General features: G+C 42.4%; 1 protein-coding gene across 1 annotated transcript in view; it reads left to right on the top strand.

Annotated features, from left to right (window-relative positions):
• The window catches only part of ASTN1 (astrotactin 1), a 436,540-nt gene that overhangs the window by 337,368 nt on the left and 73,574 nt on the right, over positions 1 to 25,598 (top strand). The window contains exons 9-13 of the mRNA XM_018575081.1: positions 239 to 323; positions 4,311 to 4,385; positions 7,178 to 7,315; positions 7,732 to 7,882; positions 25,226 to 25,392. Of these exons, the coding sequence (XP_018430583.1) occupies positions 239 to 323; positions 4,311 to 4,385; positions 7,178 to 7,315; positions 7,732 to 7,882; positions 25,226 to 25,392 (616 nt within the window). The remainder of the gene's footprint in view (positions 1 to 238; positions 324 to 4,310; positions 4,386 to 7,177; positions 7,316 to 7,731; positions 7,883 to 25,225; positions 25,393 to 25,598) is intronic.

The following is a 25,598-nucleotide window of genomic DNA, read 5'->3' as shown; positions in this document are numbered from 1 at the left end:
TCTTGTCTGTCTCGCAGCTCCGAGTGTTTGTGGGGGGGGGGGGGGGGGGGGGGGGGGAAGCTGTTACCCTGCCAAGAACCCCTTTCCGCATTTAATCCATCTCTGGTACCACTCCCTGCTTTTCGAAGCAGAGGAGGCTTGAGCCACTGAGCAACAAAATGGAGCAAGCATACATTTACTTTACTATGTACAACTGAACTTTGTGCACAGAGAGCTCAGCTTCTTTTTCTTATTTCAGGAGAGTGTCTCTGTCATGAGGGATACATGAAGGATCCAGTGCACAAACACCTCTGCATACGGAATGAGTGGGGAACCAATCAGGGGTAAGTAAAATAACCCAGAATTATAGCCTTTAAGACTGATCAGGAAAGTTGAACTTTTCCAGTCAAAATATCTTTTGTGCACAAATTACTTTTAAAGCAAACCTGTAGTAAAAAGGTAGCTTTTTAATTAGTTACTTTAAACCAATAGCAAGCTCTAACAGGTGCCTGAATATAGTGTTTGTATTCTTCTAATCTAAGGTGTCTTAGAAGCCCTTAAACATGGGATACTCTAATATGTAAATTCCCACTTTAACCAGGAAGTTGGCACTTGGCCCTATCACCTACCAATATTTCCAATTTGTTAATGACCTGGTAATGTCATGGTCAGCCCCACTTACCAATCAAAAGGTATGGTGGGCAGTTCCTATTTGAAGCCAGTATTTGCATTCATCTAATGGGCAGCCTTAATTACCAATTGAAAGGTATGGGGTTAGGTCCATGTGCCAACATCCTTTCTGATGGCAGTATTGGCATATCAAAACACCCAGATTTAAGGGATTTCGGGGCCCTGTACAGGAGCATTAATACTATGTCCAGGCACCTAGAGGTGGCTCAAGATAGTTCAAGCACCTTTTATATGAAACCAACCCATGTTTTCTTCTTTGTTTTTTTTTATAATAAATAAATTTATTTAGCATTTTTGCAAACATTACAGAAATGAGAAGGGTGCTAGCGGTGCATAGACATAGCCAGAGTTTACAAATGTATTCGTTCAGCGGTGTAAAAATGGCATAGCATACATAACATACGAGAAACAGAGTTACAGGTAATTCTTAACGGGTAATATGCAAGACCAGGCGGGAATGACTAATGTCTATGGGGAAGCAGGGGAGTTAAAGCAGTGGGGATTGTGGAACAGTATCTCCTATTCCCATCAGGCAGTAGGAGTCTGGTAAAGGGTCAGGTATTCCGAAGACCTCACATATTCCATCCAGGGGAGCCAGGAGCTAGAGAACGTAGAGTTATTGTGTTTGATAGAGCTTGTTAGGTCTTCCATAACATAGATATCGTGAATGCGATCTAGGGCGTGTCTAATGTGTGGTGGTTCCGGTTTCAGCCATAGGGCCGGTATGCATGCCCGTGCTGCGTTGACTAAATGCCGGATGAGAGATCGTGTGTTGGCTCGTTCAGGGATCGCATTGTGGTGTAGGAGGAAGAAGGCAGGATCTCGTGGGACCTGGGCCTCTGTAAATTTCTGTGTGAGCGTGTGTACCTTATCCCAGAACTGTTGGAGCTCCGGACAGGCCCAGAAGATGTGAAGCATCCCCGCTGCGGGTTGTTGGCAGCGCCAGCACTGATCTGTGGTTGGGGGAAGGAGTGGTGGCAAAGTAAGGGGGGTAGGTTATATTGACCTGACAAGTGGTAAAGGGTCGGTAAGGAGTGGTTGGGATCTATATGGGGCTGGTCAGCCAGCCAGTCAGGCCGCCGCCGTCGCCGATAATGTTCAGAGATCGATGTCGGTCTGTAATCTATTGGTGGAAATAGGTAAACTAGGGCAGTGTGCAGTTAAAGCAATTAACCGTAAAAAAAAGGATATAACAACTATATCAACAATGAGCTGCTACCCACCGCAGCATCAGGTTATATACTATAGAAAAAGCAACAATGGTAAATCAGAAGAGAGAGAATGAGATATTAATAACAGAAACAACGAGGTGCAATCACCTTCACTTCAAAACAGGCAATACTGAGGGTGCGTTCCAACGGGGAGAGGGGCAGGCAAAAAGCCCCTTCCGGAGCCAAACGCCTCCCCCATTGCGCGCAAGAAGCCCCCGGTCGCTGTAAGCACAAACAATGGGAATACGGGTAATCCAGTAATCATACATCACCCATAAGTAGGAAACGGAGCAGTGAAGTGGGTCACGGTGATGAGTCATCAGGTGCTAGACAAAGTCCCCTGTTATAATCGGGGAATGCGTTTGAAGTCCCAGGTGGCGCAGTCCTGTTGTAGGAGTATGGTAAAGATCATCAACTCAGGATCCTCACAGTTCTCTGGTAGTGGGGTCCCATCCGTCTGTTTGAGTCGGCAGGTCTTCCATAGGTGGCGCCCGAGAGGTACGCTGTTGACCACAGTCTGCAGAGGCTCGGCGTCAGACACAGTGGGTCAGAGGTCGGGTTATCTCAGATATCTCGGGTCGGAGCCAGTCAGGTATCTCCACAGGGGAGGCTTCCAGGAATGAAAATAAGGCCGGCAGCTGATCTGGGTGACGTAGCACGAACGACTCCCCCTGCTTGCGAATACTGAGGCAGAAGGGGTATCCCCAGGAGTAGAGTGCCCCTGCTCTCCGTATTTCAGCCAATAGAGGTTGGAGCAGCCGGCGCATTTGCAGAGTGCGCCTTGACAAATCAGGTAGGAGAGTGGTGTCTGTTTCCTCGTAGGAGATCGGGCCCTTGTGCCAGGCTTGTTGGAGAATGGCCTCCCGTACCGTATAATAGTGGACTCGGCACAAGACATCCCGTGGGCGAATGTCTCTGTCTGGGCGCAGTCCGCCAATCCGGTGAACCCGATCAAGTTCTATGGGAGAGTCGGGTGGTTTGTCCAGCGCGATATTGAGGATCTGGGATACCGCCTCCTGAAGGCCTACAGGTGGTATGGTTTCGGGCAGGCCGCGGAGCTTCACGTTGTTGCGGCGGGAGCGGTTCTCCAGATCGTTGTGGGCCAGCGTCATGGTGGTCAGCCTGTTTTCTTGCCGCAGGACTCTGTTTTCCAGCTCCAGTACCCGTTGGGAGGTGGCACCCTGGTCTGCATGAAGGGAGGTGACCCGGTCCTTGAGTCGGGAGACCGTAGATGTTATACACGCTATGTCCCGCCTGAGGGCTGTCTCCATGCTAGAGACCATCTCTGCTATATCCCGTTTGGTCGGGAGAGACAGCAAGATGGCCGACATCTCACCTGCGGATAGGGGTTCCCTGGTGCCCGATGGTTGTGTGCGGGGCGCGGACACCGGAGGTGGCTGTCGGTCCATGGCAGGGTCACCGTTGGTGTGTGGCACGTCCCCCGGCGGTATCGAGCGTGCTGCAGGCACGGAGGGTAAGGGAGTCTCTGGCAGATCCCGTGTCGCGGACGTCACTGTAGTCCGCAGCGATTCAGAAGGCACCATGCGGCTGGCCGTGGAGGATCGTGTAGAGACAGCAGGCGACGAGAAGAAAGTGTGCAGGTCCCCGGAGGGCGTCCCGGTTTCGTCTCTAAGGGGTTTGCTCTTCTTGGTAAGCTAGGATGTGTGATCATCTGCGGGATGCTCGGTGGGCAGCGGAGCTCAGAGAGTATGCAACCTCACACCGCCATAGTCAGGCCACGCCCCCCGTTTTCTTCTTTGTTGTTCTAGATATTTTTTCAAAAAAAGTTTGATTTTAAAGCAAACCCTATGCCTCTTCCAGCAGCACATTCAAGCATTATTTTTTTACTAAATTAGCTGTATGATTGAATGAATGGGCGCTTGTATACAGGCCCGGCGCTACCGCAAGGCAAGTCAGGCGGCAGCCTGAGGGCGCTGCAGGGTGAGGGCGGAAAAAACAGGGCATTTTAACAAGTACTTGTTTGTATAAACATTGTCATCATTAATGTGTCCCTAGGATGGCCTGTTACCTAAATGTAGACCTGTCTAGTGCTCCACCTGCTAGTTGTAAATATGAATATATTCTGATACTATTATTCATAATTAATTGGCAAAAACTATGAGAAAAGTCAACATTTGTCATAGCCCATAATACATTATTTCTACAGAGCACTAAGCAGTGTTTGTGCATGGGGAGGGGTAATGAGATGCTTCAGAGGCTGACCGCCTAGTGAGCAACCAAATACCTCTAAACTACTCCTGTGGTAGCCCAGCATTAGTATCAGCAACAGCAAGTTTACACTGTACACTCCTTTACATATCATAAGAAAGGCTTCAACACTGATCTAAAAGTATTTTTATACAATGCAATTCCCAGGGCCACAATTCTGCATAATCATATCTATGTGTTTACTGTTGTCTTTTGATGCAGCCCTTGGCCTTACACCATGTTTCAGAGAGGATTTGACCTGGTCCTGGGGGAACAACCGGCCGACAAAATATTCAGGTACATTTTTAGCTTATGAGCACTGTGCTCACTGCTCACAGCAGTTTACAATTCACAGTACATATCAGGCTCAGTGGACAAGGGGCAATGTGAAACGACAACTGACATTTAGTACATTTAATGTAAGCTCAAACTGTGACCTTCACTGTGCCCAGCTCCTTCTATCCACACACTGCTAGTGACAGATGACACGAGTCTAGAATTTTGCTCATGACCTCCAGGTCTAAAGATTTCCTTGGTAACTCTAACCAGTCTGGATACTTCTACTACTTATAAAAATAGCTACCATTGAGTTGTTTGCAGTGTTAACCATCACTAATAGAGAAGGTTACACAATTTATTGGCTGACAATCACGTTTTCTTAGGCATGGCACCATCTCTAAAAAACCCCAAAGGATTTCAAATGTGTGTGTCTTTGTGTCCACTGAGTTAGCTATAAAGTATACCACTTTAACTCAGAGGATGCTGCTTATGTGACATTTTCCAAAGACAGATCAGATTGAGAAAATTGAGATTTGAGAAAGAAGTTTCCCTTAAAAAATTTAACTATCTTCACCTAGTCAAAAAGGGGGGTAGTCAGTGATTCACAACCCTCAGCTTATTAACTTCCACAGGAAAGCTAAGACCTTCTTGCAGTCACAGTCCTTTGCAGAACTCAGCTGTGTTGAGAAATACTGGCTGTTAGGAATATGGCATCTCTGGAAGCATCTTCCTCAAATCCACTCCAAGAAGCAAAGGTGCTCATCAACATTAGAGGGCACCTGTAGAAGAAGAATCCATCATTCCTGGGACTGATGGTGAGGTCCTAAACATAAGCCATGTCATGTGCAGGGAGAAATAAATACAGATCCCCGTTGTTGTTAACTTAAAATATGTTTTCTTTTTCTCTAGAAATTTATTTATTCATTGGGATTAGTCCTCATTAGTCCTCATCTTAAAATGTTTTCTAGAGATACCTAGCTGCGGGGATGTTTGCCATGTCATGATAGGATAGGTCTCTATATTCTAAAATGAGCTGTAACATGAATACTTTTTTTTTTAAATCACCTCCAGGAGGTGTCTATCATAGTATGCTAGTATGCTCATTATGGCAGACTTACCTTACAGGCAATCCCCTCCAGCAATGCGATCTCAGTGATCTCCACCTTTACCGGCGCTTCCTTCCTGTCCCAGTCTTCTTCTGGGTTCCGCATTTTCAGTTTCTTGATTGGCCATACCAGAATGATCCAACTCCAGCGCATGCACATGGCAGTTACTTGATCTCAGTAAAGGACTTTCCCAAAACCTTTCATTTAGCTGCACATGTGTGGCTCAAGGCACATAAACACTGACAGGCAGGGAGAAGCAATTATGAAAGAAGAGACCTACAGAGTCTCTTCTGTCATAAAAACCCCCCCACTTGTCAGCGTTTTTGTTTACTCCTGCTTTAAGTGAAAAATGTAGGACAGCAGTAGGCAGCTTGCTCCCAACTGCCTTGCTTGCTCGAAGTCAGTATAGTATTTATACCCCCCCCCTGCTCTCTTGCATAATTACATATAAATATGGTTATGAAGCTTGGTCCAGTTTGCTCAAACATTAAAAAAAATCCTGTGTGGTCCCCAAAGTCAAGATTTTACTTCGAGGATCCTGTAACATATTTTTATATAATATTTCTCATAAATATTATTAGCCAGTAATATTTTGTGCATTCAGACACACATCTAGCCCTTGTACGAAAACAATTTACTAAGTCTTCTAGAACTGACTCTTGCAGAAAACTATCCCACATTTTCACAGAGCTTACTGGAAAAAAAAAATTGTATAGACTGTGTTGGTATATGATTCTGTGACCTTAAAGCAAACACATTTTTACCCAGTTCACTCTTTGGACCAGTTATGTCTTTATACAGTGTGATCAAATTCCCGATCAATTGCATGTCCCTTATTAATTGAGTAGCCCTTTTCTGCACTTTTTTCAGTTAAATGTCTCTGTGTTCTTTCACTCTTTTAATGAACCGCTGCCCAAAACTAAACTGCATATTCAAAACTAAGGTTTGAGTCTTCGCATTTTAATACAAGAAAGTATCTTGCTTTCTTTAGAAGCTGCGAATTGGCATTGCATGCTGTCATTAAGTCTATCATCTACCAGGGCACCTGGATCCTCCACCACATCCCTTTTTGGCCCATCATTATGATGGGTGACCTTAGTGATCAATAAAAGTGCACTGGACTGAGTGTACCAGCTGTCAATACTATTGAGTTTTAAAATATACACAATACAACATTGTGAGATTTAGAGCATGAGAGAATTTGAAAAAAGGTATAGAAAGATATGTTGTAGTTCTTTAACCTATTCAATACCATTACAGTACTGGCAGGTGTACTTGAAAAGAATACAACTTTAACAAATAATAATTGAGGTTTCATGCAAAAAAGGGCATGACTTTATTATTCATACAGCTAAACCTTCAATTATCGGATTTTCCCTCTAAATATAAATTATAAAATTATTTAAAAAAATATAAATTATTAAATATAAATTAAAACAAAATTCAGACATTGTTTCCTTTGTTGACAGTCAGGCATTGGAGTTTTATCTGAGATATAGATATAATATATTGACAAGGCTGAATTTTAGCTCCCCTTCCTCTCTTTTCCCCAGGGCCTGTGAATATTGATGGTCTTTCTCTTGCTGTAAGGATGGTTTGATGAGGAGCTGTAGTAATGATGTTTGCCTTTAGTCCTGTTTTCATTTATTTTCCATGAATGTATATGAAAAAAAGAGTGGTGACACCTTGTCTCTTTTAACACAGATTTACGTACACTCTGGGAGAGGGTATGTGGCTTCCTCTCAGTAAGAGCTTTGTCATCCCCCCTGCCGAACTGGCCATTAATCCATCAGCCAAGTGTAAAACAGACATGACTGTCATGGAGGATGCTGTTGAGGTCAGGTGAGTGCGTGGGGATCCACAGGGGAGACATAGTGTCAGTGTGTTGTGCCTCTCCCTGTGCTCTGATTAATGGGCCTTCCTATATCAGGGACACATTGTTCTAGTAAATAATGGCTGAATGTTGGATGCATTCTTTGTGCTGCTCGCTCATAAACAGTTACTATCTTACCAAGGCAGCACATTTCTGCCAGATGATTTGTATGTTTTTATCAACGCATCTCTCACTTTTTGCCTATGTCTCAATCCTACCCATTTCCTTAATCTATTTTCCCTTCGCCCTGACCTCTTTCATGCCCCTTTCACTGACTAGCGCTCTCTTTTTCTAGCTTGCCTTGATTTGATATATTTCCTCCTTGTCTCTTCCTATCTATCATCCTTCCCCCTGTTTCCTTTCCTATTGTTTGCTTGGCCAACAGAGAGGAACTTATGACCTCTTCTTCATTTGATAACCTTGAGATTCTGCTAGACTCCTTCGGTCCTGTTCGGGATTGTTCCAAGGGAAATGGTGGATGCAGCAAGAACTTCCGCTGTGTTTCTGATCGTAAACTGGACTCTAGTGGTTGTGTGGTAAGTGGATCTGTAAAGTTACATTAAAAATCTTTTCTATTAGCTGCATACTTGACACAGATATCATAGGGCAGTCTTTAAAAGGCAACCATATTCTCTTTTTATAGTTTTTAGATATACTAGCAAAGGGTGACTGGATAATTCAGTTTTGTGTGTTTAATTTAAATAATTCAATTGTTTGGCTGTTTACATAGTACTTTATAATACTTCAATGACAACTTCCATTTTTAGTAATGTTGTCTTTTAAATATTACCAATTCCCAAAAGAGGCAACCAGCTACATAAATACACTACCTGATCCCCCACAAAAAAAGCCATCACCTGGATTTAGCTAAGCAAATAGTTAAGAGTCATCCATTGGATAATAGGTATAAGTTCAGCAATGTTGTGTGCCCAAAAAATGACGTCAGCTGCATACCTGAACATACTGAATGACCAGGTTTTTTCATCAGTGGATTTTTCCTTCTCTGATGGCTCAGGTATATTCCAAGATCAAAATGCCAGGATTCATGGGTCTCAAATTGTGAAACAGTGGTTTAGGGAGCATGAGACATAATTTTCACACATGGATTGGCCGTCACAGAGTCCAGACCTTAACTCCATCGAGAATCTTTGGTATGTGCTGGAGAAGACTTTGTGCAGGGGGTCTGACTCTCCCATCATCTTTACAAGATTTTGGTGAAAAATGTATGCGACTCTGCATGGAAGTGAATGTTGTGACATTGATGGAGCGAATAATCCAATCTAAAGCCGGCTCAATGAAATATTAAAGTATGTGACTTTTTTGGGAAGGCAGTGTACTTACCTTCAGTAGTTTTCCTTCTGTAGTTGTTCCCAGAGTAAGCCTGCCCAGCAATGGAAAGGCTTTACAAAAAAAATCTTCTCTGTGTTCAACCCTGTATTTAGCCTTTTATTATTATATTTGTTTCATACTCATGGTGGCCCCCCAGATGTCCAGAAAAGTGCTGCTCCAATCATTGAAATGAACATGTCAAGCAGTGCACATGCACAGTAGGAGCTAGACATGTCTGGTCCTTTATTCATCAAATGCTTTGCAGCTTCAGGCAATGCTGGACAGGGAACAACTCGAGGGCATGGCAAACGTTAAGAGTTTGGCTAGAAGGCTGCAATTCAGGGGGTTGAGGGGAACATTTAAAAGACAACTTCACTAAAACTGACGTTGTTCTACAAAGGGTATCTATGGTCAAAAACTGAAAATATATTTGCATGTCAATATTGAATTTCCATAAGATCTATCCCGCTCCTAACCATATCGATCTAAAAGTTTGTAAGCTTACTTATTGAAGATACTTATAGGATGTACGTCCTCAATGCACTGACACGATTTCAATCAGGTCTATGAACATGCACTTGCTGGTGCCACAGCTCTCACAGAGCCTGCCTTCTGAACTACAACTCAACGTCCCAACAATGTAACATTATTGCTTGATGAAAGCTATGTACGATGGGATATGTAGTCTTGAGGGATTGACATTGAATAAGATCAAGCAGCAGGGAAAGAGACTTATAGCACACTGGGAAGCCAGTAGGTGTTGAAAGTGATGAGCAGATGGAAGGCAGCACTCACTGCATAATAGCCATTTTTTCAAGCAAGCTTTGATTGCATTATTAAAAACAACTATAGTAGGTTTCCCTGTTACAATGCTGATATTACTTTAGAACATCTTTAACAAATGTGTTTTGAAGTACCTATCTATGCATTATAAATACTACACAGTAGGGAAAAAATGCTTGCTCTTCAGAAAAAAACCCAGATGGTGCACAAATTGTCTCGCTGTGGTTCTATGAATCCCCTACCTTTTCCTAGGTATTAGGTTGGGGTAGCTTTGGTCATGTCTTGATCAGGTATTGATAACTTCCATTGCTCTCTGTCTGTGCTGTGATCTTTTCAGTTACAGCTGTTCCCAGCTAGCTCTGCGGAGTACAGATGTACAGGTGTACTGCAGTCCTTAAAACACTTTCTGTCCTATGGTGACAACTAGGGATGCACCGATACCGATACTAGTATCGCTATCAGTGCCGATACCAAGTATTTGGGCACACACTTGTACTCACCCAAATCCTTTGATACCTTCCCCGATACCAGGAACTTCCGTTCAGAGGAAAATTTCCTCTGACCGGCAGTGCCGTAGGAGAACATGGAGCCAGCTTCCTGGGCAATCAGGAAGCTGGGTGGCGAGTAATGTCCTGCCTCTCAGCTTCCTGATTGTGTGAGAAGCCAGCTCCATGCTGAATGGCTGGGAAGTCAGCTTCCCCACCAATCAGCATCGAGCCAGTCAAACAGGTGGCTCCTTGCTGATTGGCAGGGAAGCCAGCTACCTGGCCAATCTTCATCGAGCTGGCCGGACAGCCGGCTCGATGCTGATTAGCTGGGAAGCTGGCTTTCTAGCCAATCAGCATGTAGCCGGCTTCCCGGCCATTCAGGGAGCTGGGAGGCAGGTCATTACTGGCCGCCCAGCTTCTTGATTGGCCGAGATGCTGGCTCAATGCTGATTGGCTGGAAGCCGGTTTCCCGGCCAAACAACATAGAGCCGGCTTCCCGGGTAATCAGGAAGCCAGGCAGCATCTCATTACATGCCGCCCGGCTTCCTGATTGCCCTGGAAGCCGGGTCCATGCCAGCGGAAGCACGGGTAATGGTACTCGTTATCGACGAATACCGAAAGCAAAATATCGGTACTCAACCATGAGACCGAAAAAACGGTATTGGTGCATCCCTAGTGACAACACTGATCCTCCATAGATACTGTGAACAAGTGTTGTCACCCTAGAAGAGGAAATTAGTTATTGGCAGGATCACAAAAGGAAAATAAAGGAAAGAAAGCCTGAAAAAAAAGAAAACTAGTTGAGTCACCACAAAAGGACTGATAAGCTGCAATATATGACATTTGTGTTTACATACACTTCAACGTGTACAACTTAAAAAATGCTTGATTACATCTCCCATGCTAAATGGCGCAGATGTGCGAATATTCCCTGCTAGGTCATTGTATTGTGACAGCGGTGGATGTGCCACTTTCAGAATACCTGAACAGTGACTACAGCTTAATTTTACTCTAGGCTCCTTCGACAAATAAAAACATGTAATTTATTGGAGGGGTACCGACAGGGCCACACACTGCTCAAACTCAGCAGGACTCGGCCAAAATGTAAGCAGTGTATGGTCATCTTCCAGTGAGGAAGCTAGACATTCTGTCATCCGGGGGCAAGACTCAAAATTGCTCCCCCTCCAAGGGAGAAGTTCTCCATCCACACACCCAGTGACACCCCTACTAATGCGACACCCTGGGCACATGCCCCCCTAGCTTCGGCCCTGACACTTTTACACTCTAAATCTTACTGGCAGATGTAGAGAACAGCACATCGAGGCTGGAAAGGCAAGTAGAATTTTACACATAGGCAGTTGTAATCAGCCTTTGCCAAAAATGAAAGTAACTTTTTTTATTGGAGAGGCGGTCTCCTTTAAGTATTCAAGTAGAGCAATGGTGATAACAGCACAGAAGTCATTCCATTGCACTATCCAATCATCATTATTTTTTGAGGACTTCAGAAGGTGCTGTGATAACATTTCAGTGTGTTGCCCCTGAGCATCATGGGAATAGTTCAAATGAATTTACTTATAATAGACCAAATTCCTGCCCTAGTAAATAGCAGCATTAACCCCTTCACATCAGCAGCAGGGGGTCCTGCAGTGGATGTCAGAGCAATTTGCTGCTGTCCCCTTGACATTGAGTGGCTTAGAAACTCAAAGGCTTGCAAAGTCTTCTGCAATATGTGGCTTCTAATGGCTTTAATACATCACAGTCATCTGGTTCAGTTAACTGGGTCATGTGGCATGCACCAAGAGTAATCTGGTACTCTGTTACCTATTACACTATTTAATAGACATTAAACACCCGGTCCACCTCTGCAGCAATTCTTCTATGAATCATAATCAGCAGACATGTATGTCTGCTTCAACGTGAGTTATCTCAACTTGGTATGACTAATGCAGATACAAATCACACACTGCAAGTACATGCCAGGGAACCTTGTTTTTTTTATTGTTATATGCCAAAAATGTCCCTCTGTCTTCTGACTCATGATTTTTTTGCTTAATAGTGGGGGAAGGAAGGTTTTAAATTCCTGCTTCCGTCTCTCTTAAAAGTCAAATCCACCCAAAACTAACATTTTGGATTTGGGTTGGTGCCGTGAGATTGAATAACTCTGATTTCTTACTCTAATAACTCTTTAAAACTCCAAAACGGACATCACTGCAAGAAAAATTAGAGCTCTCCTACCTTTGGGGCAGGTAAGAGGCAGGGCAAGTGTCCTTCCACTGTATGTTTTTTTTAATGTAAAATTTTAATGTAAAATGTGTACATGAATTTTCATTACGGCAACATGGGAGGCATATACAGTATATAAAATACTAAAGCTGAGGCTCCTAGACCTGAAAGGCTTTCGAGATCCAAATTTCAGAATGCAATTCGACCCGAATGGCATTTGGGTGCTCCCCAATGCAGTTCCGAAATTCGGATCCCGAATGCCATTCGTGTCTAGGAGATTCAGCTTTAGTAATAATATCTACATATGGCTTTCTATTTTACTCGCAACAAATATTCATACACTCATCCGAAACTAATGAAATTCAGATTTCGCCCGAATCCGAAACCCGAACCGAATTGAATTTCGGATCCGAATTCCGAAATATCCAAACCCGAACCGAATTGTTCCACAGCTTACATGTCTAGTCTTAATTATCAATGCTTACATGTATTTTAATAAGTACCTCAGGATGTATTTATACTAGGCCCCTATAAAGCACTTTGCATCTTTAGTCAGACTAGAAAGGGACAGTACTGCAAGACAGCCAGGCTTCACAGCATTGCACAGCGCTATTAACTTAACAAATGGAGCATGATGATTGTTGGGAGAGCAGAGAACCCAGTGTTGATTGAGCTGTATTGCTTTGGCTACAGCAGTGAAAAAAATAAAGTGGACAAGTCCTTGTTAATGCTCTCTTGTGTGTTGGGTGTGTCCCTTAGTTTCTCTCTTGGTGTCCCTCTCTGCCTAGTTAGGGGGTATAAATGTATTTTTCTGTTTTTTTGGTGTTCCCCTAAGGGGGATGCTGCTAACACCCTTCTGTGGACATGAGTCAGAAATTGGATCAGCCACGAGTAATGGAACCCTGCTCAAAATAGACTGTTCTGTTTGACCCTACCATAAGAAAATATGAGTTAAATTAGAAGATGGACTGAGTCTTTTTTTAAGGGGTATCGCAGGGCGGCCTATACCTAAGAGTGAGTTCAGAAACTGGCTTGCTCAGGAAAATGGTGATGGCTATGAGAAGGAGGGTCAATGGACCTTGTGCTGGAGACCTGCATTGTAACCACTTGACCTGTGTAACAATTGTGAGTGAGTTTCCTGACTTGGCCTATTGGCCTGTCAGGGTTTCTTACCCATTTTTGTCCTGTTGAGCTGCAGCCTCTCTTCTGTTGTAGTGTGTCTGACACTGTTCGTTCTTCTAATAACCAAACCCGTAAACATCATCATTCTGCAATTACTGTCAAACTCCTGGCAATGTCCTGTCTCAAAGTGCTGATGCAACACCAGGTCACTATTTAACCATCAGCTTGTCCATTCTGTCTCTGCCTTTACATGTGTTCATATGTACCAAGTGCTCTGCTGTTGTTGCTGTTTGTTGTGAATGACCCTAGTTCTGGCTGATTGCTCTTCTGGTTCCTGACTCCGGCTATTGTTTCCATTAATTTTGCTCTCAGTGTTCCCTGACCTGGTTTGGCTTACTACCTGCTTTGACATCTAACCTGGCACCGACAACGTCTTGGACTTTCTCCATTGTTTTTTGACATTTTGTTTATTGTTATTTTCAATTAACTTAATTTTTTAATCTGCCCTTTCTGTTTGGTTTCTTGGTTCCCTGAAATGGCCAAAGAATGTGGCACAATAGTGATGGACCAGGGTCTCAAACCTTCGATCTTGGGAGAGTAGGCCTCCTCTGACTTAACAACCCATTGCCAGGGTGCGCTACACCTTGCATGGTGTCTGGAAGAGTGGCTGAATAGAATTACTACTTTATTACTACATTTTGGGAAGGGAAGGTTAGACAGTTGACAGATAAGTATTTAAATTGTGTATTTTGCCTGCACTTACACTTTAATGTATTTACTCTCTCTCCTTTGGATGAAAATGCATTTTACTAAAGTAAGGATTCTAAAGGAAAGGAAAGCTCAACGCCTCGGAGGAGCTCCAGCACCTGGTGGTCTGTATTGACACTGCTGGGTGTATATTTAGTATGTGACACCTCAGTGCACCTGCTCTGTCAAAGACAGGCAAATGCAGAAGGAAAAAAAAAGTGTCAGTGGTATTTTGTTCCCCTCTGAGGGAACCAGATCTGTTAACAAGAGAAATCGAATCACAAGAAGTCTGTGATTGTGAAACAGAGAACAGGATAACAGGAGAAGGGAGGTGAGAATGAGAATTGTAAGAAAGACACCAGGAGAGAACAGAAGAGTATATTTAGAAATGAAGGATTGCGTGGCAGGCAAATAGAAAAGAGCTCAGCGTGCAACTTTCAAATGATGGCAAGAAAAAAAAAGCTGCAGAATAAAAGTCAGGTGCAGGGAAAGAGAAAAGAGAACATTTACACGTTTGCAGCAATGAAACATATGCATTCAGTTTCTCTACAGCTGGAACAATCAATAGGCATTATGGACTCTGCTCTGTAAGATTTACCTTTTTTTTCTTTCATCCAGTTCTTACTTCAGCTAACAATTTAACCTTTAACTATATAATCTCATTATGTAATGATCTGTTACCTGGTCCGGATGTATGGAAAGAATACATAGGACAAAAAATTGCAAAGGGTATGGTTCTGTTATGGTTCAGTAGATTTAGCCTCCTGCAGAACTGGTATGTTAGAATGCAGTACCGGCTATGTTACAATGATAGGGGAATAGGGGAGAGAAAGAGTGAGTAGTGAGGACTATAGTCTAGAGCAAGGCTTAAAATTTCAAGTCTAGACCTACTAGCCAGGCAAAAACCTTACTCTCCACCAGTTGTCCCACCAAACCTTGCCCAGGTCCGCCTCCAACCCCACTCCAACCACGCCCCTCAACCACACCCCCAACCACGCCCCGACCACGCCCCCTTAAAGCATATGAAATTAGATTTTTCTTTAGAATAAAGAGTCCAAAATATAAAAAACTGAAATTATAACATAGCTTTAGCTTTATATTATGTTAACAGGGTGCAGATAAGTTCCCACCCTTATTAACCCCCCACACAAAATTATAATAATTAACCCCTTCCCCCGAGCCCCCTCACCTGTTCACGTCTTTGCAGGGAGGAGGCTGTGAGCAGGATCGATCCCTGGTTTATGTGTGAGTGATTACAGAGGTCTGCAGCAGCCCTCACTATCACACCCAGATAGCCAGGCATCGATGCTGCTCACAGACATTCTTTCCTTCGCCGGAGCTCAGAATTGTCAGAGCTCCGGCCGAAGGAAGCCAGAACTGACAGGAGCTGCTCTGCTCTCAAATTTCAAGCCCTGGTCTAGAGTGTACCCTAAAGTATGTGGATATTTGGTGTAGCAGATAATGGGGGATACTCTTTAAGTTTGGCAACTGTCCTCCTAAATGAGAGCAGTGGAAAATCTAGTGGCAGATGGAGAGTTGTGCCCAGGCAAAGGTTGATATTCCATCACCCTGGGCAAAAACTCAGAGTTGCCCCCCTCCCTTGGAGAAGTCCTCCATCCGCACCCCCCTTGCACCCACCCCGCACTTCTGGGCTCTCTTCTTCTCTTGGTGTGGCGGCTCTCCTCCTGAGCCACCACAGAGGTAAGGCTTCAAATCGCCTCATTCTCCAGTGCTGCTTTGTTAATTAAAGAGCCGCTTCTGGGATTGCTTCTATTTTCCCGGTGATGCCCGTTCTTATCTGTCATGGAGGAGAGACTTGAATTAAGTGACTTCAAGCCTGACCTCCATGGTGGATCAGGAGGGGCCCCATCCGCATCAAAAGAGAGTACAGAAGCAGGTCTAATGACACTGATCCACCACAAATGTCCGCCACGCAGCAATATATTATACAGCAATTGAGAATACCATCAACTATAGAAGACTACAAATCCCAGCAATATAATATACAGCAATGCCGAATAATATGAAGTTACATACATGTGTTGCTCTGGGGTGGTGCACTGATGTCTCCAGTGTCTCAGGTGGGCTGTGTGGGGGGTTCTCAGGAGAGCTGTGCGGGGTCTCAGGAGTCTCTGGCTTACTTAGTGTCTCTGTGTGGGATTCTCAGGAGAGCTGTGCAGGGTCTTAGGCGGGCTGTGTGGGGTCTCAGGAAGGCTGTATGAGGTTCTCAGGAGACCAGTGCGGGGTCTTTGGTGGGCTGTCTGGGGTCTTAGGTGGGCGGTGCAGGGTCTCATCAAGGCTCTTGGAGTTGTAGGTGTGCGGCTGGCGCTGTAAACATAAAATCAATAGATAGTCACTCGCACTTCAACTTCATGCAAAGTCAATCCCTTAATTGACTAGAATAGTGTCACATTTGTAGCTACATTTCTGGTCAGAAGTGTGATGGGACATACCTTGAATCGGCACTGTAAACCAGCGCCGCGGTTCACAGAAAAGCTGCTGAGGTCCCCAGCAAGCACAGGATCTCAGGACTTCAGTTTAAAAATGTAAAGCCTCCTAGCTTCGGCCCTGGCTATGCCCAGCTTTTGGAGAGGTCCTGAGGTCCTCTGAGTTGAATTCTATATATAAATATGGAGGAACTGGAAGGCACTGTAATGCCTTGTGCTCTATGTGGTGGATTTTAATAAAGGCAAAATGGGCAGAAGCCCAGGACCACAAACTCCAGGAAGGTGCATGGGGATGCGAAAAGGTTCTGAACTTCAGTGCTGGTCAGTTTTGCAAGTCTTTGAACTTTTTTTAGAAGAAGGTCAGCAATGACAGCCCTTATACTCCTCTTAGTAAAGGTTTCCTTTAAGATCACCAAACAATCTTACACAATAGGTTTAACACTCCCTCTGTACCTGACAGAATTCTTTGATATTATTTGCCACCGTTACATGTACACTGCTGTAAAGGACTAAATTCAAATTTTAAACAATACTGTCCACATTTTTTAGCAACGTTATACAAAAACATGTCTGAATACAAAACAAATCCATGTGTACACCAACATTTATGCATTTAAACTGGTAAAGGCCCAAAAATGTAAAACAGCCCAGGACCAAAAGAACAATGAGTACACCACTGTCTGCCTATGTCCCCAACTGTCCTTTTCTACTTTTGATGCAGCATTTTGATGCCTGTTTCTAAGTAAGCCAGAGACACTGTTCTGTTCTTCTGAAGGCATTTCACCTCAGAGACTTTGTATGTTTGTGACTATTGTTTGTTAGTGGTTGTTTGATGGAGTCCATTAGTCTATGTGGGTAGAGGCCCTGCTGTATTGTTTACTGTACCAAAGAGTAGCACTGTGAACCTACTGCACAGTGTGTACGTAACATCCTGTTCTGGGCTTTCCAATTGCAAACAGCCTGCAAGAGAAGATAAACATGCATCAGGGTATGACTGAACATAGCAACATTGAAGGATGCCCTGTGTCTATCATAGATAAATACTGCACTAGCCAAGAAGGCAGTTGCACCCTTGAACCTATGTCCTTCCTTCCAAGTCATGCAGAACCTATGTCCTTCCTTCCATGTTATGCAGAGATAAGCATTTAAACAGGGCAGCATTTAACTGTTAAAAAAAGGTTCATAGAGTTGATTTACAAAAGGGAAATAGGCTGTTTGCTTTGCAAGGGTATTTTTACTTTGCAGTGAAATTTCCTTTAGCATAGTGAATAAGTTAAAATGAAGGCATAAGTTATCCTAAAAAACAAAGTAGAATTCACCTGATTTCCACTAAGAAGTGGCAAAAATACACTATATTGCCAAACGTATTGGGACACCCCTCCAAATCATTGGATTCAGGTTTTCCGTGAAATTTCCTTGCTTCTAAATATTCCACAGTCCACTGTTATTATATTGATATCCACTGGTATTATAACAAAGTGGAAGCAACTGGGAACAACAGCAACTCAACCACGAAGTGGTAGGCCACGTAAAATGACAGAGCGGGGTCAACGCATGCTGAAGCACACAGTGCGCATAAGTCGCCACATTAGCTACATACCTCCAAATTTTGTGTGGTCTTCAGATTGGCACAACAACAGTATGTAGAGAGCTTTATTGAATGGGTTTCCATGGCCGAGCTGCTGCATCCAAGCCTTACATCACCAAGTGCAATGCAAAGCGTCGGAAGCAGTGGTGTAAAGCACACCGCCACTGGACTCTAGAGATGTGGAGACATGTTCTCTGGAGTGACAAATCACACTTCTCTGTCTGAACGGTACTTGCCTGACTGCATTGTGCCAAGTGTAAAATTTGGTGGAGGGGGATTATGGTGTGGGTTAGTCTTTCAGGGGTTGGGCTTGGCCCCTTAGTTCCAGTGAATGGAACTCTTAAGGCATCAGCATACCAAGACATTTTGGACAATTTCATGCTCCCAACTTTGTGGGAACAGTTTGGGGATGGTCCCTTCCTGTTCCACCAGTGCACAAAACAAGGTCCATAAAGACATGGATTGAGTTTGGGGTGGAGGAACTTGACTGGCCTGCACAGAGTCCTGACCTCAACTCGATAGAACACCTTTGGGATGAATTAGAGCAGAGACTGCGAGCCAGGCCTTCTCGTCCAACATCAGACCTGACCTCACAAATGCGCTTCTGGAAGAATGGTCAAACATTCCCATAGACACTTTGCTAAACCTTGTGGATGCCTTCCCAGAAGAGTGGAAGGTGTAATAGCTGCAAGGGGTGGGCCAACTTATTATTGAACCCTACGGACTAAGACTGGGATACCATTGAAGTTCATGTGCATGTAAGGCAGGCACCCCAATACTTTTGGCAATATAGTGTATCTATAGTTTTACTAACACATGTCAATGTTCTAACACTGGGTTCGGGGACTAGGTTTGTTTTACCTTTGCCAATAAGGGGTTAAAATGCACATAGCACTCTCTGCCTTATTGAAGGGCCAGTCCACCTAAAAGTGACATTTTAGATACAAGCTTAGCCTAAGCATCTGAATAAGCCCCTGGCTTGTTAAATGTCTTGGGTTCTCAAACAGGGACATCACTTGCCAGAATTCTTAACTCTGGTCCACCTAGGAGTTTTAGCATGTTCCAGTTCATCCTGTGGCATTATCCATAATATAAAATAAATAAAAAATATCCAGCATTGAAAGTAAGAACCCCTCATTAGGGCAGCAAGTAGCATGCACAGGAACTCAAGTGCACATATCTCACCAACAGTGAGACATAGGAGAAACTGTCAGTTGGTTTAGAACTTTGTGAAATATTAAACAGGTAGTCAAATGACACATTAAATATACATGTGTTATTAATAAATAAGTATGAAAAGGTTACTACACTAGTCCTTTTATTTCTTCTGGAGACTTATCTCTATCCTTCACAGTGGACCCACAGAGAATTTTCATCTGAATTGCGTTGTTTCTGATTAATATGCATACACTTTTTTGGTTTATTTCTGCTCTCTTGTATAAATTATTACTTAATATATTTTGTTTTGCATATATTTGTGCATAACTTTTCTATCCTATGTCTAGTTTTTATCTGGCTGTTACATTTGCATGCTGCAGAATTGTTTCTCGTCATCCTAACCACAGGATCGATGGCAGAAGTAGATTGTTAGAAGGGTATTGGATTATGTTGAGCAGATCAGGGGGCTCAAGTGTATCATTTTGCCCCTTCCTTGCTACAAATGGTCGCAGTTGGTAAATTTGGATTAATCAGCAAAGGGAAAAATCACTCACACATACCTAACTCACAATTTGAATGCTTTGATAATTGCCTTATTAGCAGTTTTTCACTGTTTGTAAAGTGAGGAATAAATGTAATCCCAGTAGGGGTGCCTTAACAGCTTTTATATGTCCCAGAATATGTAGTGGATTGCTAGGTGTGCTGCCCAACACTTCAACTGTATTCACAAATATACAGCTGTAGTCTGGACTTTCCTTGCAATAAAGCTTTGCCAAGCAGAAGAGTCTGTTTAATGATTAGCAAACCCAATTAGCCATTTCATTTGATTAGACATCAGCTTCTCACATTCGGAAACTGTGATTAAAGGTGTCAATATACACAGTAATCAGGATGGCAGATTAGGCCAGGTGATTCTGCGTGGAATTGCCCTATCAACATGGCAAAACCAACTCCAAGGTCAGTAAATTCTCATCAGCAGCCAAAGGATGAGAGGTGTAGCTAGCAGAGGCAATAAGGACAGCTGCACAGAGTCTAGAGGACAGAGGTAGCAAAATGTCACATAGTAAAAAAATATTTTATCTCTAAGGCCTGTGAATATGGAATTGTTGTATCTGACTCTGGCATGAACAAGTACAATAGTGACATTTGAATACTACGGTATTAATGCATTGTTTTATTTAGTGCAACATGTCTGACAGCTATCAATATATTTTATATAAATATCCCAATGCTCTATGCTGCAGCCTAAGGTTGCTGTACTGTATAAAAGAGAATATGTTAGAATGGCTCTGCTGAATATGTTTTATCACGTAAATGTACACTGTGTGACACTATGTAAACTTAGAAGTGTACAGTTTTTATAACATTATTTTGGAAACAAATTATATATATGTTATTACGCACTCTGCACCCAGGGTGCAAGAATCCCCAGTTATTCTTATGTACAGGAAAGCATAGATAGGATGTAAGTTTCAAGCCCCAAATAAACAATGTTAAAATTAGGTACTCAGAGATTATTCCAGTAATGACGGAAACTTTACATAGGCTCCTTGGATTACTTTTGCTGTTATCCACTGTGAGTGCCCAAAACAGTGTGTAGTGCTGCTGGTTATATCAGTATACAACATTACAGCTATATAAGACTATACTACCACCACTGGTTGCAGTTACAGATTATTACTCCACCCAGCATCTTTAGAGCCAAGGAGAGAGAAAATACCTAAACATGATTGTTCTATGGTAATACAGTGTATATCAGGTTGTATGCACGTTCATACCTAATTTTATTATGCGCTTCAGTAACACCTGCCCTAAAGTTTGTATGCTGTTTTGGACAGAAATTGGTTTAAGCCACATTACATTGTTTGTTAACAGTTAAGGTACTTGACTGCATTTTTCAGGTTTCACTCCTGAGTTTAGTGTCAATTTAAGAAACTTTCATTGTGAAAATAATAGTTTGGCTGATGGTTAGAATTAGAAGTTAGGTTACAATAAAATAAAACTTTTACATTTTTTAAAAGAACAGTCTGCATGTTCCATATTTCATTATCCATCCAGGCATTGCTGAAGCCAATAATGTAATTAAAGCCTCAATTGCCAAGGCAGGTGCTGTAGGGCCTGGGTGTGGGCGAGGTCCCGGGACAGTCAGGTCAGTTTGAAAGGAAGGTAGCTGGCATGTCTTTAAAAAGCTTTAATGGTACATAGAGAAGATCTTTGTTCCTTTCTGAGCCTAGACTAACTGTAGAGATTCAGTCTTAACAAAAAGTTATCAAAGGTCATTTGATTGTATTTGTGCAGTCAGAAAGTCCGTAAGCAAGGCAATTTTGTTTTCCTATGGACACAGCCCCTCTCCCCAAGGCTTTCAATGGCAATTTTGTATCTCTCCAAGCAGGTGTTTCCCTTTATAGTCTTAGGGTCTTCAGGGCAGTCTCCCTGTACATGACAGAGTTTCCAGGGCATTTCACCATTGGAAGTGTCAGGCCTGCCAAGTGGTCCCACACGTCAAACCAATTTCCTAATCGGTAGTCTTGTTATCTTGGTGTCAGGTGGAGTGACAAATAGGAATCTTGCAGCTGGAAAATTACAGGGACCTAGTGAAAGATGTGCAAGTAGAGCAACAGTAATATATAAGAATAGTAAAAGAGTGACTCACAGTATAGTGTCAGCCAGGGTCAGTAACCGGTAAGCTGAACAGCGTAGTACCTGCATCAAAGTCCAGGCCAGGTCAGCAACTAACAGGAGACAACAGTTCCACAGGGGTAAACCAGGAGAAGCAGTGTCAAAATCCAAGCTGTGTCAGTAACAAACAGAAAGAGAAATAACGTCACCAGCACTCCAAAGCATAATAAAGCAATAGTCCATTTATTGGCACATTGACAAACAGGTGGCACAGTACAGAGGATAATCCGGTAGCAGGTGGGGGGCACGCAGGAGTTCGGTAACCAGTAATCAAACCAACCAAAGCCAGGCACACGCAGGAAGCAGAACCTATACCTATAGGCAAAAATTGAAACAGGAAGACTCTCTTTATAGAGGGCTGCTTGGGTAACAGCCAACAGCTGAACAAGCAGTAGTATCTCACTAATTGGTCTTGTTAGCTCCCTGGAAATGCTCTTCATGAACTACAAAGAACATTTTGGCAAAAATAATGGTTAGGCTGATGTATAGGGTTAGGCTCTTTAGTGTTAAGTGTTGGTTTTTTTTTCATTGCTAAATGCATAACGCCAATGAAAACGTATTAATAGGTTGTATAGAACAGATCCATTTTATCACATTCTGGGGGGGTGTACCTGTCCTTTTCATTGTAGCTCTCTACCCAGTTTACAATGAGTGTCCTGTTCATGTTAAAGGAACCTGTGAAATCAGTCTAGCCTTGGTGAAGGTATACACTGTACCGAATGTTCTAAAAATATCACTGGGTAGAATTTCAAATTTAGTGAGGTCGTAGCTCGAGTGGTTTATGCAGAGTATCAAGATAAACTGAAAATGTGTCTTCTTTATGATAAAGAGTCTCTGATGCAGCTCAAAAACAGGTATGGCAATACCCAATAAAACTAAAGTAGTTAAAATGCTAACTGGTTATATCTGTGGTTTCAGTAACTCCCCATATAAAAACAATAATCCATTATTAAATAATTGACACTTTTTTAAATGGTCTTGCTTCTGACAGCCACAAGCATGATTCCTAGAGGCAGAGGCATGATAGGATTTGTACTTTCCCCAAAACTGGAGTGCCGACCTTGCCTTCTCTTCCTCTATCAAGTCTCATTGCTGTCTGGGCCCCATTTGGGAAATTTCACTTTCTGTCTCTTCAAACACATATGCAGTGAGAGGATGGGGGTGATTTACTAACCTAAACACACGCACGAACCAGGTGCGTGTGATTTTCACACAGCAAAACGTATTTATCAACCAAAAAGTCTCTAAGAGCATATTTCCACTAATGCCATATATGGAAAAATCATGCACATGATGCATATATAATGCTGCTTCACAGTTTAGACAAAAATGGTTAGCTCATACATTTACATTCCTGCATTCATCAACGCAAGCAACACAACATAGAGCTAATTTACACAACATCACCTTGCAATTCATGCAGGGCTTTGCACAACACACTACAAAGGTGTTTAGATTCCACCCATAGATCATGCTGGGAGGGAACACACTAAAGAGGTGTATACATGTTCGTGGTGTGTTTATAAGGTTAGTAAATCAACCCCGATATCTCCCCCAAGGGAACACAGCAGTAAAAACCTGACATAAACTCTAACTCTTCTCTATATTATCCATATTTTTTAAAGGAGTTTTTCTTTAACAATCAGGATTCTCATTTTTCACATATTGCAATCCATTTTAAAACCTGTCAGCCATATCAAAGTGACCCCTCTCTCTGGCCAACCTGTGAACAGCAAAAAGAACAAACTGTACAGCCAAATGCCATGCTATCCTTTACTTGTGATGGCAAAAGGAGACAACGCTGTGGAACAGGACTGGTCATTGAACTACCAGGCACAGTAGATACCAAGGCTAGGGGGAGACTTTCATATTGCAGGTAAAATATATATTTTTGTTTTTAATGAGCCTGGCATTATATTTATGCCAGGCTAATTGGCTCATTGCAGTGATATATTATTTAAAACTTTTCTTTCACATTAAAATAAAATATATTTTTTTCAAATATTTGTTGCTTCCCCTGTGTTTCCTATAGTTTAACTCCACGTACCTAAAGGATTCTTTAGAGTAAGAGCTGTGAAAATGTGGAATAGTCTTTAATAGGAGCTGGCTCTAGCAAATTCAGTAGATTATGCCTCTCCAAAAAAAAGGCTGGGTGTGTTTGTAAATGCACAAAATATAACTAATTATGAGAAATAATACTTTAGATTATTAATTCAGAGAGTGACCCTGTTAGAACAAATTGAATCATGTTTTATATGGGCATTTGCCTTCCTCTTGGTCAATCTCAAGTTTTGGTTTCTGAGGTTGCCGGGTTTTTTTTATTTGTTCTTGTCTGTAGGTTGAACTCAATGGACATGTGTTTTGTTACAAATTGATGGTTTAACTATGTATGCTAAAAATTAGAATTATTATTTCTTTTTAATTGATGTCTGAGTGTTTGTATTCCCTTTATAGTCCTATTTCTGCAATTTTCCTACTAGTGTTGTGTGTTATGGTGTTATGTAGGTGGTGCTGAACTTACACAAACTGCCTTTTGAATTAAGGTTGCTGTGAGCTGCAAGCGCAAACTGGTTAGGAGCAATGAAGCATTTTTTCTATATGTTTAAGGGTGTTCTGTGACAGCAAGTTAGAGTTTAAAAAGTTGACAGAATTAATAAAATATTACAAAGAGTATCAAAAAGAAGGATTAAGGTAGCAATTAAATAAAACTAATAACATGAAGAGTGCATCCGAAATAGAAGAGTGTAAACGAAATATAAAGTACTAAAACATGTTAACTTAAACCGGTTTAACTGTATGATTGAGTTACTTTGCCAAGATATTTCAGCTAAATTGTTATTTTTTACATATTTGGCTTTTTCTTCTTTTTATCGTTGGCCCGATTTCAGTGTGATTATTGTAGGCTTTATCTATTTTTTGAGCATGAAGCCAAACTTGTTCTTGAAGTTTTGCAAAGCAGTTGCTTAGCAACGCCATCTTCCCGCGGCAGCGGTGTCATTCCTGCTAAAAAGTGGTTTATATTCCATAAACTAAACTCTCAAGACGGGAAAAAAATGATGTGAACTTCTCCAGCAAGCAGATCAATTGTCAGGCACTTGATTAAAATGTTTTATATTTGGTACAGCAACACACAAATAAATTATAAACACTTCAAGTATTTTTTTCTTTTTTATGTTCACTCTAAATGTAGCATGGAATCACGGAGAGGCTCTTGAACAAATGAATGTGCATATGCAGAATGATATCAGGGCTAGAGAAGGTAATACATTAGTGCATTTTATGATGGAACCAGTAAGCATCAATCTTTCTCTGCAGTGCCCTCCAGGACTTAGTCCTATGAAGGACCAATCAGGATGCTACAATCGCCAGATGGGGGTTGACTGTTCGGATGGCTTTAACGGTGGCTGTGAACAGCTCTGCCTTCAGAAAGAAGTCCCCTTTCCAGACGATCCAGAAATGTACAATATTCTCATGATTTGCGGGTAAGAGCTTTTAACAGTGCTAATATTTATCCATGATGCATTGCTATGTAGGTTGTATTGAAGTACAAATGCCATCTCAGCATACCCATCCCCTACATCAAACATAAATAACCATTTTTATTCTAATAAACTATCATCACTTGCTGATAATAGACAAGTATTGTCTAAGTCACCAATCAGATTAGTGCTTGCAGATACCAACAATC

Source organism: Nanorana parkeri, unplaced genomic scaffold, assembly GCF_000935625.1.
Source record: "Nanorana parkeri isolate BGI_ZX_2015 unplaced genomic scaffold, ASM93562v1 scaffold52, whole genome shotgun sequence".
NCBI classification, from domain to species: domain Eukaryota; kingdom Metazoa; phylum Chordata; class Amphibia; order Anura; family Dicroglossidae; genus Nanorana; species Nanorana parkeri.
This window is presented reverse-complemented; position numbering and strand designations above follow the sequence as displayed.